This window comes from Chlorocebus sabaeus, chromosome 20 (genome assembly GCF_047675955.1).
Source record: "Chlorocebus sabaeus isolate Y175 chromosome 20, mChlSab1.0.hap1, whole genome shotgun sequence".
NCBI classification, from domain to species: Eukaryota; Metazoa; Chordata; class Mammalia; order Primates; family Cercopithecidae; genus Chlorocebus; species Chlorocebus sabaeus.
The window spans coordinates 112,260,456-112,280,774 of NC_132923.1; the positions used below are offsets into that span (position 1 = coordinate 112,260,456).

At 40.5% G+C, this 20,319-nt stretch overlaps 1 protein-coding gene across 1 annotated transcript in view; it reads right to left on the minus strand.

Annotated features, from left to right (window-relative positions):
* Positions 1-20,319, minus strand: part of CLIC4 (chloride intracellular channel 4) — a 97,986-nt gene that overhangs the window by 37,470 nt on the left and 40,197 nt on the right. Inside the window, exon 2 of the mRNA XM_007979997.3 lies at positions 4,123-4,232. Coding sequence (XP_007978188.2) covers positions 4,123-4,232 — 110 coding nt within the window. The remainder of the gene's footprint in view (positions 1-4,122; positions 4,233-20,319) is intronic.

A 20,319-nucleotide genomic window follows, 5' to 3' on the forward strand; every position in this document is an offset into this window, starting at 1 on the left:
CCACACACAGACACACACACACACTCTCCACAAACACACACACCCCCCACCCACACACATTCTCACACACACACACACACACACACTGGGTACACATGTGATTCTGAATGCAGTCATAAAGCACAATTATCTTGAATTGGACTGTTCTAACAAGTGCCTCATGTAGCTCAAGTCAACTTTACAAAGGGGAAAAATGGAGTCTGACTTTCCTGTCTGGCCAGCAGCAGGAAACAGATGATCTCTCTGAAAGACAGGCCTGTTTCATTCCATTTAGTCTCTTGGTATGTGTCATTCATGCTGCTGCTACTGAAGATCATGGAAACTGAACTGATTTCTCAAGTTACTGAAGACTGTTTTCAGAAAGGTGGAACCACAGAGACACGATCATGAAAATAAAACTATCTGAAGAGTCCATTTGGGAATCAGATTTTCTTCTGAGTCTCTAACTGCCTTTTAAGATATGCAGAACTATCAGTTTCACAGTTCCATTGTAACATTTTAAACTATTACAAAAGTGAAGTTTTTTTCCCTTCCTTTTTCCTGAATTTAAACATAAGGTGACCGACTCCAAGGAAGACGAGGCAGCTTGCCCAAGGTCCCAGTGAAATCAGTGATAGAGCTCTCTCATACGCAGCCAGGTCTCACTCCTGAAATTTTCTATACTATGCCATGGTTGTTTCCCAACTGATGACATGCTAGAACATCCTTAACTCTGCCCTCAATTTTAATATTTTCACTTATATTATCTGAAGCTTTTATTCAAATCATTTATGTAAATCGAAATTCTTTGTGAAGCCTGGTCACTTTTTTTATCTAAACGTTCTTTAAATTGCAATATGAACAGAAAATTAGGTTTGGAAATGACTCCCACCAAAGCACTAAGGCTGCTCTGACAGGCAAGTAACGGGAGATTGTTCAAAGCCTCACAAGGGACACATGAATACTACCAGCATAGCCATTAATGCCAACTGAGATTCAAAGAGAACATGTCATACAGTGCCAGAACTAGAAACGGGCTTGTTCTTATGGATGAAATGTCATGTAACAATCATTTTTTTCAAATCATAGAGTAAGCTGCTAAGTAACTCTCAGAGGAGTTCTATTGTTCTCCGCTGGTTTGTTCTGGAGTCAGTATTTCTCACCAAGATATTAGGCAATTACCAGGAAAAGCCGGAAAATAAGCACTATAAGCATTTTCTCCCCCACAAATTTCTAAAAAAAGTCACATTTAATGTTTTAAGATTAAGAATATGTTATGAAAGGCACTACAGGGATGTTTTATTCCTCTGTGATAGCTTTCATATATACCGGTGGGTTTTTGTTTTTGTTTGTTTTTGAACCAATGTTCACTTTCTTGAGGTACCTTCTCTTTAAACTTTTGTTTACGACTATAAGTGTGTAAACCCATAGAAAAGATCTGGACGAGGCCAGGCACAATGGCTAAAATCTGTAATCCCAGCACTTTGGGAGGCCAAGGTCAGAGGACTGCTTGAGCCCAGGAGTTCAAGACCAGCCTGGGTAACAAAGGGAGACCGACCCTGTCTCTTAAAAATAAAAAATTAGCCAGCTATGGTAGTAAATGCCTGTAGTTCTAGCTACGTGGGAGGCTGAGGCTGGAGGATTACTTGAGCCCAGGAGCTCAAGGCTACAAAGTAAGCCGTGATCGTGCCATTGCACTCCAGCCTCGGTGACAGAGGCAGACCCTGTCTCAAAAAAAAAAAAAAAAAAGAGAAAAAGAAAAAGAAAAGAAAAAAGGAAAAGATTTGGAAGAATAAAGACCAAATCTAAAATAAATTATCTCTCTGAAGGCGAAGTTGATGACTAGGGGGTAGGGATGGTAAAGAATCATTATCATGTACTACTTGTATAGTTTTAGTTGCCCTAAGAAGCATTTATTAGATTTACTGGAGACCTATGATTGCTAAAGAAGACCAAAAAATATATGCTTCAATTTCAAGTGCTCTCTACTGTTGATTTTACATAAAGTCCTAGGTAATAAACATGTATCTTCTTTGATATTTTCTAATTATGAGGCCCTGAATGCCTACCTCCCATGCGCCACTTTTTATATATAAACACTTAACATATACACTTAAACATATACACTTACACATATTTCCACATATACACGTAAACATATATATACAAATCTGCAAATATCAACCAACCTATAGGAATAATGCCTTTAAAAAGTTTGCAAATGAAAAGTAACAGACAACTCTGAAATAGCTATAATGGGTTTACTTCCTTTTCTGACTCAGATTCCCATCGTTTATGGCGCTATTACTAGTATGTATCACAATTAAAGCACTGTATTAAACTATTCAATGAAGGCTTTTTCAAAGCATGGCAGTCAACTCACTTGCTCCAAGCCAAAAATGGAATAGGAGAAATTCATGTATTTTAGGACACAGTAAGGGTGTGTGCCTGATGGCACAGTCTGTTTTTAGGAGTTATATTGGGAAACTGAAACTTCCTTTGTGTATACATGTATAAAAAAACAGTAATAGAAGGGTAACTACATTACTTATTTCATTCTTACAACATCTCTGTCCAACATGAATAAGGTAATGTCTTCCCAAGAGCTTGTAGTTTTAACTCACTATTCCCAAAGTCTTATTTCTACATTTGTATACATAACTAAAGGGGTTCCTAGATGACTTTATGGTTTATTTTCAATAAATTTTAAAGTCTGTAAAATTTCAAATATATGCACTAGCAGTAAGTAAAAATATATTTTAAGGGAATGACAGGAATCTGAGTACACTAACCCAGAACTGGGAATGGAATTATAGCTATCGGGTAACTATCGGCATATGACGCTCAGAAGGGTGACATACATGAATTCTGTCACTTTAACAAGTGATAGGCTGTCAATATTTTTTTCTGGACACTGTTCATGACTTGATATATAATACGGTTTAAATCTGTGTCCTTGCCCAAATCTCATATCAAATTGTAATCTTCAATGTTGGAAGAGGGGCCTTCTGGGAGGTGACTGGATCACAAGGGCAGACTTCCCTTGCTGTTCCTGTGACAGTGAGTGAGTTCTCATAAGATCTGGTTGTTTAAAAATGTGTAAGTCCTCCCCCTTCTCTGGCCATGAAAGACATGTCTGCTTCCCCTTTGCCTTCTGTCATAATTGTAAGTCTCCTAAGGTCTCCCCAGCCATGTTTCCTGTACAACCTGCAGAACTGTGAGTCAATTAAACCTCTTTTCTTTATGATTCACCCAGTTTCGGGTAGTTCTTTATAGCAATGTGAGAACAGATTAATAGTTTTAAAAACAAGTATAATAGCAAATCATGTTGTGACACTTGCATCAAGAGGAATCCACTGCCAAACCCTAGATTTTCCCATTAATACAACTATTCTTAACTCTTGATTTAAATCTTTTGGGGAAGGGGATGTATCAAGGTTCTTCACCTCAGACCTGTTTGCTAAATGTTAGAATACACATTCCTGAATAAAACAGAGCTTTCTATTCATCATGGCTCTTCTCAGCCCTCTCCACTATGGAAAATAAGCCATAAAGTCATCCAGGAGAGAAAGCTGCAAACAACTCTTCACTTAGCAAGAACAGACATGGGGCCACAGATAATTGCTCTTATTTTACAATACATTTAAACAAATATGATTAAAATCATGCTATAGAAAATTATTGCTATTCCCTGAAAACTAAATTAAATGAAATTGACAACAATGGTATTCAACCTCCTAAAAATCCTTGTCTTTAAAGATCCAGATTATATAGGTCACACGTTTAACACATTTGGGGCCAAGATGATGTCTGCTTAGAAAGTTCTTCATGACTCCATGTTTACACTGGAAAAAAGAAGTCAAGGATTTCACTGTATCCACACTAACACTTGGCTCCTGGTGCTGCTCATGAAATTTAAGGTAAACACACAGAAGTTCCTAAAAAAGACTGAGTACCACATGCAGTATACTGACAGCGTGACTTGTCCAAAATAGCTATATACAAGTTAAGTTTGTCCAAAAACCAGCAGAACTTTAATACAATGTATTTCCTTTAGAGAATACATGCCATCAAGGTGAAAATAGGATCAAACCGAAAAGACAGTTCAGCTTAAGTTGACTGCAAACTGCGACCATGTCTTACCTTTTCAGGTCAACAGTCGTCACACTAAATACAACTCCTTTGAGCCAAAGAATCATGAAGAGCCTCTGGGAAAAGGGGCAGTTCCCTATGCTTTCACCATCACTGCCAGCCTGGAAAACAGAATTAAACATTAAAAAACAAGGTCAAAGTGATGCTACTCAACATGACATGACTTTTTCTGAATTTTAATCAAAAGTACAAGAAGCCAGGAAAAGTTACATTGTGGAAGGAAGAGTAGAAATTTGGGTCTTTATTATTTTGTCTTTTCATTAGCCATTTTTTCTTCTTTTTTTGAGACAGGGTCTCCTTCTGTCACCCAGGCTGGAGTGCAGTGGTGCGATCTCAGCTCACTGCAACCTTAACCTCCCAGGCTCAAGCAATCCTCCCATCTTAGCCTCTCAAGTAGCTTGGGGCTACAGGCACGTACCACCATCCTGGCTAATTTTTAATATTTTTAGTAGAGACAGGGTTTCACCACGTTATCCAGGTTGGTCTTGAACTTCTGGGCTCAAGTGAACTACCTGCCTCAGCCTTCCAAAGTGCTGGGATTACAGGCATAAGCCACTGTACCCAGCTGGCGCTAGCCTCTTTCTTTTCGTAAAAATGATCAGTCTAGGGCCAGGCATGGTGGCACACGCCTGTAATCTCAGCACTTTGGGAGGCCAAGGCAGGAGGATCACAAGGTCAGGAGTTTGAGTCCAGCCTGGCCAATATGGTGAAACCCTGTCTCTACTAAAAATACAAAAATTAGCCGGGTGTGGTGGCAGGTGCCTGTAGTCCCAGCTACTTGGGAGGCTGAGGCAGGAGAATCACTTGAACCCGGGACACAGAGGTTGCAGTGAACTGAGATCACACCACTGTACTCCAGCCTGGGTGACAGAGAGATACTCTATCTCAAAAATAAATAAATAAATAAATAATAAAAATGACCAGTCTAGTATACTACTGCCCAAGAGAACTTAATGCATGATGGAAATGATCTATATTGCCAAAGTCCAATATGGTAGCCATTAGCAACATGTGGCTAGGGAGTACTTAAAATGGGGCTAGTTCACAGTGAACTGAATTTTTTTGTTTCATTTATTTTAAATTACAGTCATGCATCACTTACTGATAGGGACACAATCTAAGAAATGTGCTGTTAGGCAATTTTGGCATTTTACAAGCATCACAGGGTATGCTTACACAAACCTAGATGATATAGCCTACTACACACCTTGTCTACATGGTATAGCCTAGTGCTCCTAGGCTACAAACGTGTACAAACGTGTACAGCACGTTACTGTACTGAATACTGTAGGCAAATGGAATATAATGGTAAGTATCTGTACATCTTGACACATCTAAACATAGAAAAGGTATAATAAAAACATGAATTATAAGCCGGGCACGGTGGCTCATGCTTGTAATCTCAGCACTTTTGGAGGCCAAGGCAGGCAGATCGCCTGAGGTCAGGAGTTCAAGACCAGCCTGGTTAACATGGTGAAACCCCATCTCTACCAAAATACAAAAAATTAGACATGGTGGTGCACGCCTGTAGTCCCAGCTACTTGGGAGGCTGAGGTAGAAGAATCGCTTGAACCTGGGAGGTGGAGGTTGTAATGAGCCGACATCATGCCACAGCATTCCAGCCTGGCAAAAGAGCAAGACTCCGTCTCAAAAATAAAAAATAAAAGCAAATTACAATCTTTTGAGACCACTGGCATATGCAGCACCTGACTATAATTTATAATTTAAAACATAATTTTTTTTTTTTGAGACGGAATCTCGCTCTGTAGCCCAGGCTGGAGTGCAGTGGCACGATCTCGGCTCACTGCAGCCTCTGCCTCCCAGGCTCAAGTGATTCTTCTACCTCAGCCTCCTGAATAGCTGGGATTACAGGCGTGCGCCACCACGTCCAGCTAATTTTTTTATTTTTAGTAGAGACAGGGTATCACCATGTTGGTCTCAAACTCCTGACCTTGTGATCCGTCCACCTTGGCCTCCCAAAGTGTTGGGATCACAGGTGTGAGCCACCGTGCCCAGTCAAACATAATACATTTTCATAATTCAAATAGCCACGAATGACTAATGGCAACTATGTTGGACAGAACAGTAATTCCTAGTGGGTACATAACTCCTTGCCTCCGGGTAAAGGCAAAGTCTGTTATGGGTTTTATGAAATGTAAAAATCATTTTTCATTATATCAGACAGTATTCTTAATAAGGCAAAGTAAAAAGGGAAACTTGTAGGTGTGCCTGCCTCCAAAAAAATTCATTATAAATATCCCATATCCTGGCTGAGTGCAGTGGCTCACCCCTGTAATACCAGCACTTTGGGAGGCTGAGGCAGGCAGATCACAAGGTCAGGAGTTTGAGACCAGCCTGACCAACATGGTGAAACTCCATCTCTACAAAAAGGACAAAAATTAGCCGGGCGTGGTGGCACACACCTATAATCCCAGCTACTTCGGGGGCTGAGATAGGAGAATTGCTTGAACTTGGGAGGTGGCGGTTTCGGTGAGCCAAGATCGTGCCACTGCACTCCAGCCTGGGTGACAAAGTGAGACTTCATTTCAAACATAAAAATAAATATCCTATACCCTGTTTTTTGTTTTTTGTTTTTTTCAATTAGAGATAGGATCTTACTATGTTGCCCAGGCTGGTGTGCAGTGGTTACTCATAGGCACAATCATAGCAAACTGCAGTTTCAAATTAGTGGACTTAAGAAATCCTCCCGCCTCAGCCTCCCCAGTAGCTGAGACTACAGGCATGCACCACCACACCTGGCCCATATCCTGTTGTACACATTCCTACAGGGAGCAAGAAAATAACAAAAGATATATTTATAATAATCTGTTTCTAATCCTACTTAATGAATGGCAATGACGAGGTAGATTTTCCTAAAAATCAGAATGGTACAAATCTTTTTTAGTCCCATCATGTGTGCCCCAAGGTGCGTTGGTTTTTTTTTCTTTAAACTTTTATTTTAGGTTCAGGGATGTTATGTGCAGGTTTGTTATATAGGTAAACTCGTGTCACAGGGTTTGTTGTACGGATTATTTCATCACCCAGGTACAAAGCCTAGTGCCCAATAGTTATTTTTTTCCGATCCTCTCCCTCCTCTCATCCTCCACCCTCAAGTAGAGCCCAGAAATAAGGCCACACACCTACAACCATCTGATCTTTGACAAAGCTGACAAAAACAAGTGACGTCAAAGACTCCGTATTCAATAAACAGTGCTGGGATAACTGGCTAACCATATGCAGAAGATTAAAACTGGATCCCTTCCTTACACCATACACAAAAATCAACTCAAGATGGATTAAAGACTTAAATGTAAAACCCAAAACTATAAAAACCCTGGAAGACAACCTAGTCAGTGCCATTCTGGACATAGGAACCGGCAAAGATTTCATGACGAAGATGCCAAAAACAATTGCAATGAAAGTTGACAGACAGGATCTAATTAAACTTAAGAGTTTCCGCATAGCAGAAGAAACTATCAACAGAGTAAACAGACAACCTACAGAATGGGAGAAAATATTTACAAAATATGCATCTGACAGAGGTCTAATATCCAGCATCCATAAGGAACTTAAACAAAATTACAAGTAAAAAACAAACAACCCTATTAAAAAATGGGCAACAGACATGAACAGACACTTTTCAAAAGAAGACATACATGCAGCCAACAAGTATATGAAAAAAAGCTCAATATCATTGATCATTAGAGAAAAACAAATCAAAACCACAATGAGATACCATCTCACACCAGAACGGCGGCTATTTTTAAAAGGTCAAAAAATAACAGATGCTGGCAAGGTTGTAGAGAAAAGGGAACAGTATACACTGCTGGTGGGAGTGTAAATTAGTTAAACTATTGTGGAAAGCAGTGTGACAATTCCTCAAAGAGCTAAAAACAGAACTATCATTCGACTCAGCAATCCCATTACTGGGTATATACCCTGAGGAATATAAATCATTCTACCATAAAGACACATGCATACGTATGTTCACTGAAGCACTATTCATGATAGCAAGACATGGAATCAGCCCCAAGTTTAAAAAGGAAAGATGGGCTGAAGGAAAAGGAGAGATGGGAAGGACAGAGAGCTGGAATGCTGGAAGAGAACGTTCTGACATTGCTAGAGATCAACACAGCCTGTTGACTATGACGTCTATGGAGAGTGCCAGAAATAACTCTCCAATAAGTCATTCAAAGATGCTGGTGAAAGTACTGTTTATTACCCTAAAGTAACTCTCAAAAAATTCAGAAGCATTTCAGTAAAATGCTACATCAGTAAAAAGTCATTAATTCATAAACTACTGGAGAGGTAAAGGGACTTTAAAAAACAAAAACAAAAACAAAAAAACATGGGCTTATAGTGAGGATTCCAGAAACCTAATCAGACAGCATGGGACAGTTACAACAGAGCTTGGTTTAAAAAACAAAATTCCGATTATTCTTTATCAGTAACAAAATATACACAGAATTTGAGGGCAGAATGAATCATATTAATTCCTAATACTACATACAACTTGTACAAAAATGTACTTCCTAAAAAAGGCCTAGTTCTTAAATTTTATTGTGATTACAAATAACCTAAGGAAAACATTTAAAATGAAGACCCCAGGGCCTCATATCTAGAGATTCTGATTCAGCAGAACTCTTGGGTTGGGGCCCAGGAAGCCTTATTTTGCTATAGGCACTCAAGGAGATTTCAAAGTAAGGCACCTGCCTGCTGGATACATTAAGAAACACTGGTGTGGGAAGGTTAGGATGATATTTGGTTCTCAGAACCCAAGTCAATTTACAGCACTAAATCATCCTACTATATAACAAACTGGTGTCCGAAGTTGCCTTTCTGATGATACTGACCATTAATAGCATGGAAAGCTGATAACACACAAGTGAATTTACTACAGACAAGAAAATGTTAATACATTACCTTTCCAATTAGCTTGATAATCCAAATTTGAGATTTACTGGAAAAAAAAAAAACCCGTAGTTTGGTAGACAAAGAACTAGTCTGACTCAAGGTCTTTATCCTCCTCCACTTAATATATAAAATTAACTAAAATTTCCCAAGCTGCCTGTCATAGCAGTGTTAAAATCATTAAGTTGGTAAAGGAGACATAATAAAGATATTACATGTAGGAACTTAGAAACACGTTAAACTAAAAGCAGGCTAAAGATGAATGGGGACTGGCTACAGAGCAGTCACCATACATAATCTCCTACAGTGGTCTGCAGAGCCAGTCCTTGAGCATGGGCAAAAGAATCTCAGAATACAGAACAGTTCACGAAGACCTGGTCAGGACACAAATGCCCCTTTCCTTTCACAGATGACTGCCTCCTTTCTCTATAATTTTCTAGCAAATCTTCCCAATTTACTTTTGTTTCAGGTATATCAGAAGCTTGTTACACATCTTACACTCCTAATAAGCACTTTCCTTCATGCACACATAAATGCGTATTCTTAAAAAAAAAGTACCTTCTTTACTAACCACTAATTACAAGTCAAATAAGAAACTTCATCATCACCATGAACAACTTTTTCCAAAGTTTTAATAGCATCAGAAAATTGGGAGCTACTAGTCAGATGAAATATTTATTTTATTTTTGAAATTTTTAGAAGTATACAAAAGGCCACGCACAATGGGTCCCGCCCATAATCCCAACACTTTGGAAGTCCAAAGCAGGAGGATCACTTGATGCCAGAAGTTTGAGATCAGCCTGGGCAACCAAGCAAAACCCCATCTCTACCAAAAAAATTAGAAAATTAGCCACCGTGGTGGCACTCTCCTGTAGTACCAGTTATTCAGAAGGCTGAGGTGGGAGGATCACTGGAGTCCAGGAGTTCAAGACTGCAGTGAGCCATGATTATAGCACTGCATTCCAGCCTGGGTAACAGAGCAAGACCCTGTCACTATTCAAAATATATACACACACACACACACACACACACATATATATACACACACATACATTCATTTATATATGTATAATTTATATATATATAGTAAAACTGTGGAAAAATTCAAATTTCTTTTTTTTTAAATTAGATGGAGTCTCGTTCTGTTGCCCAGGCTGGAGTACAGTGGTGCGATCTCAGCTCACTGCAACCTCTGCCTCCCAGGTTCAGGCGATTCTCCTGCCTCAGCCTCCCAAGCAGCTGGGAGTAATAATAAATAATAAATAAGCCACCACCATGCCTGGTTTGTTTATTTATTTATTTATTCATTCGTTCATTTTTTGAGATGGAGTTTCAGTCTTGTCACCCAGGGTGGAGTGCAATGGTGTGATCTCGGTCACTGCAACCTCTGCCTCCCAGGTTCAAGTGATTCTCCTGCCTCAACCTCCTGAGTAGCTCAGATTACAGACGCCCACAACCACATCCAGCTGATTTTTGTATTTTTATTAGAGACAGTGTTTCTCCATGTCGGTCAGGCTGGTCTCAAACTCCTGACCTCAGGTGATCCAACTGCCTCGGCCTCCCAAAGTGCCGGGAATACAAGCACGAGCCATGCCGCCTGGCCTAATTTTTTGTATTTTTATTAGAGATGGGGTTTCACCATGTTGCCAGGCTGGTCTCGAACTCCTGACCTCAAGTGATCCACCCACCTCAGCCTTCCAAAGTCCTGGGATTACAGGCATGAGCCACTGGGCCTGGCGAAAAATTCAAATTTCTAGAATTCTGCAAGTCAAAAACTTTCTCCTTTAATCCAAGTTAAATATAAAATTCAATTTCAACAAAGTTATAGAATCAAAATTACCCTGGTTAGTATGAACTGCACTGAATGCAGCCCACTGCTACAGCTGACTGAGGGCACTGTGATACAATGGGACGCATCCTACACTGGGAGCCAGGATACGTTTATTCTACACCCACTTTTGTATTAGTAACCATAAAAATTAACATATAGGTATCTAACGATAGCATCTGAGAAAAGTATGCCATTAAAAAATACTTTTCACTGCTTCTAACAGTTATATTCATTGTTTTAAAAATAAATAAAAACTGAAGCACTAGAGAAAGTCAGAGTTCCCTTACCCTTGAACCACTAATTTGCTGCTTATTCTTCTACATTTTTATTTTCTATGTACATACTACTATTTTTCTTTTAATAGAGATGGGGTCTAACTATGATGCCCAGGCAGGTCTCAAACTCCTGGCCTCAAGTTATCCTCCCACCTTGTCCTCCCAAAGTGCTGGGATTACAGGTGTGAGCCACCATGCCCGGCCCGTACTACTTTATTCCTTGAAAAATGTGATCACACTACATGTAACTTGTTTTTATAGTTTATATATTTTATTTCCAACTTAATGTAACCAATCCTCTGGAGGCTATAATGTCTCTGCCAGAATACTGTCAGAGATGGCCAGGGAGGAAACCAGGGCCTTCAAACCCTGCCAGGCCCCTGCCCCTGGGGTGGGATCAGAGGAGGCCTAACAGAGTCAGGACTTTGAACATCAACCAGTGGTAATGAGGCCACCTCCACTAGCATATCAGGTAGCTACACTAGTTTCACCATGTTGGCCAGACATTTCCGTGGAGGGAAAAGGAGAAGGGAGATGGTACTGCTTTGTTATAACCAGGTGGAGACAGAAGTCCAAGTGCTCCACTGGGTTGTCTCATTTTTATATTATTATTTTTATTTTTATTTCTTTTGAGACAGAGTCTCGCTCTTTTGCCCAGGCTGGAGTGCGGTGGCACGATCTTGGCTCACTACAACCACTGCCTCCCGGGTTCAAGTGATTCTCCTGCCCCAGCCTCCTGAGTGGCTGCAATTACAGGCATGCACCAGCACACTTGGCTAATTTTTGTATTTTTAGTAGAGACGGGGTTTCACCATGTTGGCCAGGCTGGTCTCAAATGCCTGACCTCAGGTGATCCGCCTGCCTCGGCCTCCCAAAGTGCTGGGATTACAGGTGTGAGTCACCGTGCCCAGCCCCATTTTTTAGATTTAATACTTCTTGCTTTCAGAATGTGATTTAAAGGAAAAGATAAATAAACAAATAAATAAATTTAATACTTCTGAGAGACTTCTGCTTCTGGAAAGACAGAATTAGATGGCAGTGAGCTTCTTAGTTTTTTGCCTTATACATCTCAGACTTGGAACCAAAAAAGCCAGCAACTATGGTGAGGAGGCTCCTTATTACTGCTGGGGTGGAGGAATGGGAGTTGCAGCTCCCATTCACTAGTGGAGGGATACACTAGTATCTATTTTTAGTAGAGACAGGGTTTCACAGTGTTGGCCAGGCTGGTCTTGAACTCCTGACTTCAGGTGATCCGCCCACCTCGGTCTCCCAAAGTGCTGAGATTACAGGCGTGAGCCTCCACACCCAGCCTATTTCCATGTTTTGAGATCATCCATCTAACTGCCATTCCTGAAGGCCTCACTGGATGCTACTGTCCCAATAATTTTACATTTAGAAATTTATTCTATAGAAACAGTCATACAGATGTCCAAAGATACAAGAGAGGAATACTGAGGCCTTATTGTTTGTAATAGCAAAACACTAGAGACCACCCAAGCCCATCAGTAAAAGATTTGTTAAATTTATAGACCACCAACAGAGGATGGAAGTCTAGGCCACCCATTCAGCCTTTGCTGGCATGCGTGAAAATGGAGCCACAGTTTTTTCTGTGGTGTTTACAGTAGAGCAGTAATTATCTAGAAGTTTGTGGTCTTGTTTAGGCTGCCCCTTCCCTGGTTCTTAGGCAAGAGGCAGCAGGATTTTGTTGGAATTTTTTTTCTCAGTCCAGGTTGCTGGCTTCTTTAGCTCCAAGTCAGGAATATAGGAGGCAAAAAAGCAGGAAATTCTATATTCCCAGAATACTTCTGAGAAGCCTCTCAGAAGTATTAGATTTAAAAGCAAAATTAAAAATGCATACATGTGACATATCCATACAGTGGAACATTATTTGACAATTAAAAGCAATGAAGTATGGACACATGCTATAACTTGAATAAACTAAGTGAAAGGAACAAAAGACCACATATCGTATCCACAGATGCAGAACCCACAGATACAGGGACAACTATAACAGACTTCTGCATCCACAGAGTCGTCCTGGAACCAATCCCCCATGGATTCCAGGGGACAACTGTATATGATTCCATTTATATGAAATGTCCAAAATAAGCAGATTCATACAGACAGTAGACTATTTGCTGCTAAGAACTGAGGATGGAGAAGAGGAGTGACTGCTAATGGGTACATGGTTTCTTTCTGAGGTGATGAAAATGTTTTAAAATTGGACCCTGGTGGCCAGGCGTGGTGGCTAACATCTGTAATCCCAGCACTTTGGGAGGCCAAGGCAGGTGGATCACCTGAGGTCAGGAGTTCAAGATCAGCCTGGCCAATATATAGTGAAACCCCATTTCTACTAAAAAATACAAAAATTGGCCAGGCGCAGTGGCTCACGCCTGTAATTCCAGTACTTTGGGAGGCCCAGGCAGGTGGATCATGAGGTCAGGAGTTCGAGACCAGCCTGACCAACATGGTGAAACCCATCTCTACTAAAAATACAAAAATTAGCTGAGTGTGGTGGTGCATGCCTGTAGTCCCAGCTACTTGGGAAGCTGAGGGAGGAGAATCACTTGAACTCAGGAGACAGAGGTTACAGTGAGCCGAGATAATGCCACTGCACTCCAGCCTGGGCAACACAGCAAGCCTCCATCTCTCTCCGCAAAAAAAAAAAAAAAAAAAATGTGCTAGGCACAGCAACTCACACCTGTAATCCCAGCACTTTGGGAGGCCAAAGCGGGTGGATCACGAGGTCAGGAGATCGAGACCATCCTGGCTAGCACGGTGAAACCCCATCTCTACTAAATATACAAAAAACAAAAATTAACCCAGCGTGGTGGCGGGCGCCTGTAGTCCCAGCTACTCGTGAGGCTGAGGCAGGAGAAAGGTGTGAACCCAGGAGGTGGAGCTTGCACTGAGCAGAGATTGTGCCACTGCACTCCAGCCTGGGTGACAAAGTGAGACTCCATCTCAAAAAAAAAAAAAAAAAATTAGACCCTGGTAATGGTTGCACAACTCTGTGAATATACTAAAAACCACTGAATTGTATATTTTAAAGGGGTGAATTATATTGTATATGAATTATATCCAATAAGTTGTTTTTTAAATATATGCATACAGATCATAAATATAAATATATGCACGCTGAAGAAGATTTTAATTTGGATTACACAGGTTTGTTTTGTTTTGGTATCTTTAGTAGAGACAGGGTTTCACCATGTTGGCCAGGCTGGTCTCAAACTCTTGACCTTGTGATCCGCCCGCCTCAGCCTCCCAAAGTGCTGGAATTACAGGCGTGAGCCACTGCACCCGGCTTGGATTACATCAAGTTATGATTTCATGTTACAAAAACATATATGTCTATTATGTTTTCTTAAAAATTAGAAAACCAGTCTGAGAAACACATAGTGAGATCCCATCACCACAAAAAATTTTTACAAATTAGCCAGGTGTGGTGGCTCATACCTGTGGTCCTAGGCTACTCAGGATGCTGAGGCAGGAGGATCACTTGAGCCTGGGAGGTCAAGGCTGCAGTGAACCATGATCACACCACTGCACTAGCCTGGGTGACAGAGTGAGACCCCCATCTCCAGAAAATAAAAATAAAAATAATTGGCTGGGCGCGGTGGCTCACGCCTGTAATCCCAGTACTTTGGGAGGCCAAGGCGGGCAGATCATGAGGTCAGGAGATCGAGACCATCCTGGCTAACACAGTGAAACCCTGTCTCTACTAAAAATACAAAAAACTAGCTGGGCCTGGTGGTGGGCGCCTGTAGTCCCAGCTACCCAGGAGGCTGAGGCAGGAGAATGGCATGAACCTGGGAGGCGGAGCTTGCAGTGAGTCGAGATAACGCCACTGCACTCCAGCCTGGGCGACAGAGCAAGACTCTGTCTCAAAATAGATAGATAGATAGATAGATAGATAGATAGATAGATAAATAATTTTTTAAACTCGAATAATTAAAGAGAAAACTTAATCCCACTGACAGAAATAACCATGAATCTCTAGATAGAGTCTTAGTATTCATTTGGGTTTTATTCTTATAAAAGGAGTATTTTCTTTACCTTGCTGTCTGGGTATTCCTCACGAGCCTCACCCTCTTCCCTTCACACCTCTGTGGTAATTCTTGAATTGCGTAATACTGGTATTTAATCAGAAACTGCTGGATTAACTCCTGTATTGCAGAATAGGGGTCAATGGCAGATGCCAAATATTTTAATGTTTTACTAAGTCAACATTAAGGAACTGCTCACTTAGAAAACCTAGTTTAATCAGTCTTTAGAATAGTCAGATTTTTAAACACCTAAGAAGAAAAGCTTTAACTTCATTCTTCTCTTTATTTATGTTTATGGAACTGAGGGTAAGCAGTGGTGATGACTGGAGGAAGAGAGAGAGAAGTAAGGGCCTGAAAGTAAGAACAGGCTCCTGACCATTAAATTATTTTCCTCAACATATTTTCTGGGGAGTGTATAGAGTAATGTGTTATTAAAGAATGAACTTTAAAACTTTAATACCCCATTTACCTTTAGTATGAATTCTATCTAAATTAGCTGTCTGAATACACAAAATGGTTGCTTTGATTTAGACTAACTTAAAAGTCACAAAACAATGTGATAAATGAGCAAAGTCACCTGGCTTCTATTACCTATTTCTTCAGATTTTTTTTTTTTTTTTGAGTTGTAGTCTCTCTCTGTCACCCAGGCTGGAGTGAAATGGCGCGATCTCAGCTCACTACAACCTCTGACTCCCGGGTTCAAGCAATTCTCCTGCCTCAGCCTCCCGAGTAGCTGGGATTATAGGCACCTGCCACCAGGTCCAGCTAATTTTTGTATCTTTAGTAGAGACGGGGTTTCACCATATTGGCCAGGCTGGTCTCAAACTCCTGAACTCATGATCCGCCTGCCTCTGCCTCCCAAAGTGCTGGGATTACAGGTGTGAGCCACCGCACCCCGCCTATTTCTTCAGAATTTTTGCTAAACACATGCTAGAACCAAGTTTAGAGTCTAGAGGTTTTATAAGCTGTTCTTCTACAGGGTCTGCAGAGCATGTGGGAAACACAGTTCAGAATCATACATACCTAGGTTTGAATCCTGACTGCCCTACTTCATTAGCTGTGTAATCTTCAGTAAGTGACTTAACATCTGTGAAACCTGACTTACTTATATACCATGTTATTGTGGGGATCAAGTAAGTTAGGATACACATAGTTCCTGGCACATGGTAAGAGTTTTTAAAATGTTACTTGACCTAAAGACACTCCATGCAAAGAACTCAAGGCCTAACAACAGATTCCTCAGTTCAAGCACTTAGTGGTTAGAATCCCTAGATGGCTTTATTCTTTCAGAAAACAAGGAGAGAAGGGGAAAAAAATCTAAATATCTTCCACATTAAATTATTCCAACTGACATAGATTATGGTCCGATGCTATAAAAAAACATAAGTCTACATAAAGTTTAAACAGTTCACTAAATAAAGCAAAGATATTCTTTTTTTTTTTTTTGAGACAGAGTCTCACTCTGTCGCTGGAGTGCAGTGGCACGATCTCGGCTCACTGCAAGCTCCCACCTCCCGGGTTCATGCCATTCTCCAGCCTCAGCCTCCCGAGTAGCTGGGACTACAGACGCCCACCACCAATGCCTGGCTAATTTTTTATATTTTTAGTAGAGATGGGGTTTCACCGTGTTAGCCAGGATGGTCTCGATCTCCTGACCTTGTGATCCGCCCGTCTTGGCCTCCCAAAGTGCTGGAATTACAGGTGTGAGCCACAGCGCCCGGTCAAGATATTCTTTAATATGTCAAAAATCTCTGCCCATGCAAAGATTACATTATTGTTTCCTGGCCATAACCATGTCACAGAACGAACTCAATAAATAAAGTCAAATGATATGTAATGGAAGAATTACTATGTGTCCAAGCTCTTTCTATGTAAATAAAACTGTTAAGCAGAGGATACTGCAAAGACTTTGGTTGCTACCATTTCTACCATTTCCTTACTCAGCATCACCAATTCATGAAATCTGCTCTTCAGATAAAAAGCTTGTACAATTTAGAGAGGAAATGATTAGCTTGAAATTACATCAGGATGCCCAATTACCAGGGCTAGATGAAACTCCAGGACAGACTATTAAGAGTTCATTCACATGGAACATTTACCTTATTGAAGACAAATCTCTCTGCTCGTCCAAAACAAGCTCTTCACATGTATTAATCTAGTTAATCCTGATATCCTCTTGCTCAGCAGAGAACGGTGGTTAAGATCACTAATTTAGAGCCAGACTCTCAGACAACTCCACTACTGCCTACCTAAGTGACTGAACAACTAGGCCTGTTTTCCTTTTCTGTAAAATGGGAATAATAACCTCACTGGATAGTTGGGAGAACGGAATGAGTTCATACATATAAAGGGCTTAGATTAGCACAACACTCAAGGAATGGGGTTGGGGAAGTTGTTTGTTATATACCTTTTCATACTTTTTGATATTTGTAATACAGACATGAATCTTTCATTTTAAAAAAGCAGGCAAACAAAAACCCTCACATCAAAAACATGAAAATAGAGTAAAACACAAGTTAAAGAATGAATGCGGAAAAACTCTGAAGATAAAATCTTACTCATTGCCTGTATTATAACAAAAAATAAAATTAAATAAAAGATAAAATATATGTAACAGAAGTACATAAGAGTAGGATACACAAAAACTCTCAAGAAAGTGGGTTTAAAGACTGGGCAAGGTGGCTCACATCTGTCATCCCAGCACTTTGGGAGACTGAGGCAGGCAGATCGCTTGAGCCCAGAAGTTCAACACCAGCCTGGGCAACATGGTGAAACCCTATCCCTACAGAAAATACAAAAGTTAGGTGGGTATGGTGGCACACGCCCGTGATCCCAGCTACTCGGGAGGCTGAGGTAGGAGAATCACTTGAGCCCAGGAGGTCAAGGCTGCAGTGAGCCACTCATGCCACTGCACTCCAGTCTACATGAGAGCGAGAGAAAAAGTTTAAAATATAGATTACCAGGTCCCACTTTCAGATATTCTGATTCCATATGTCTGTGGTGGGGCCCAGGAATCTATAATTTTTAATAAGTACTTCAAGTAATTCTAATTTGGATGTATTTGGGGCATAGACCATATTTTCATAAACATTCACACATTGACAGAAGAAAAACACGTTTAAAAAAAAAAAAAAGCCAGGCACAGTGGCTCATGCCTGTAATCCAAGCACTTAGGGAGGCCGAGGTGAGTGGATCACAAGGTCAGGAGTTCGAGACCAGCCTGGCCAATAGGGTGAAACCCTGTCTCTACTGAAAATACAAAAATTAGCCGGGCGTGCTGGCAGGTGCCTGTAGTCCCAGCTACTCAGGAGGCTGAGGCAGGATAATTGCTTTAACCTGGGAGGAAGAGGCTACAGTAAGCCAAGATCATACCACTGTATTCCAGCCTGGGTGACAGAGCAAGACTCCATCTCAAAAAAAAAAAAAAAAATCAAAACTGGAATGAAGAAGTTTGCCCCATGGTTAAACTTAAACTTTGAATTCCTCATGATGCCTTTTGGACTCAGCTCTCTGTAGGCCAGTAACTGGTCACTGTTTGATAGAGTCAAAGTTGGTAAATGACAGTCTATTTCCTCCACACTATCATATCTTAAACTTGGACAAACTCAAACTAAGCCAAATATAATGTCAAGGACAATTTTTGGTGATCCAAAGTCCTTTATAGATGAAGTGCTATTGGATGGTTATATATGGTTCAGATGATAATTACAAATATTTCTTTTTTTTTTTTGAAACAGAGTCTTGCTCTGTCACCCAGGTTAGAGTGCAGTGGCACAATCTCAGCTCACTGCAACCTCCGCCCACTGGGTTCAAGTGATTCTCCTGCCTCAGCCTCCTGAGTAGTTGAGATTACAGGCAGGCGCCACTACACCAGGCTAATTTTTTTTATTTTTAGTAGAGACGAAGTTTTGCTATGTTGCCCAGGCTGGTCTCGAACTCCTGACCTCAGGCGATCCTCCCACCTCGGCCTCCCAAAGTGCTAGGATTACAGGCGTGAGCCACCGTGACCGGCCACAAATTTTAATTACTGTATTATACTACTAAATAATTTGGCATGTCAGGGGAAAAATAAAAAATAAAAAAAAGATTCTGTTGTGATGTTGTGATATTAGGGACCCAGGGCTAATACCTGACTAGCAGAGTAGGCTGGATTTTCCATTTAGAACCTATCTAACCACAGGGCAAGTCACTTAACCTCTTTGGCTCTTAGTTTTCTGGAAAAGGCAGGTGGGGAGAGAGATTAATTTATTGAAGTTTTAACTGTAATGTAACAACATTACATACACAAGATATATCCCTACTCTTAGGGAATCCACACTGAAGTATTTGGGGATAAAATTCTACAATGTATGCAACTTATGAGAGAAAGAGTAAATAATAAAGCAAATAGAGTAAAATGTTAATAATAGGTAAACCTGGGTAAAGAGTATCCTTTCAACTATTTTGTTTTTGTTTTTGTTTTGTTGGGTTTTTTTTGAGACAGGGTCTTGCTCTGCTGCCCAGACTGGAATGTAGTGGTGCCATCATAGCTCACTGCAGCCTTGAACTCTCCAGACTGTAGTGATCCTCCCACCACAGCCTCCGCAGTAGCTAGGAATACAGAAAACCACCACTATGCCTGGGTAATTTTTTAATTTTTTTGTAGAGACAGAGTTTTGCTCTGTTGTCCAGGTTAGTCTTGAACTCCTGGCCTCAAGCAATCCTCCTGCCTCAGCCTCCGAAAGCGGTGGGATTACAGAGCCACTATGTCCGGCCTCTTATGCTTGTAACTTGTAAGTATGAAATTATTTCCAAATAAAGTGTTTTTTAAATTATTAATCTAGTTTCCACTTCAGTCCTAATAGTTTCTAACTATATTATAGCTCATTTTATTGTGTGTCATTTATATATTATCTTCAAGGGCAGATAGATATCAATCTTTTAAAATTAAAAGCTTTTTTTTTATTCATTCACCAGCCATGTGAGGACCTACACTAAACGCCAGAGATCTGGTGATGAATAAGAGAAGAAATGGTTTCTGCCTTTGCATTACTGATAGCGTTCCAAGTCTAATCTGAATCATTTAAGAATTTCGGAACACCCTAAAAGTACAAAATTTCAATTTAGAATACAATGAAACTCA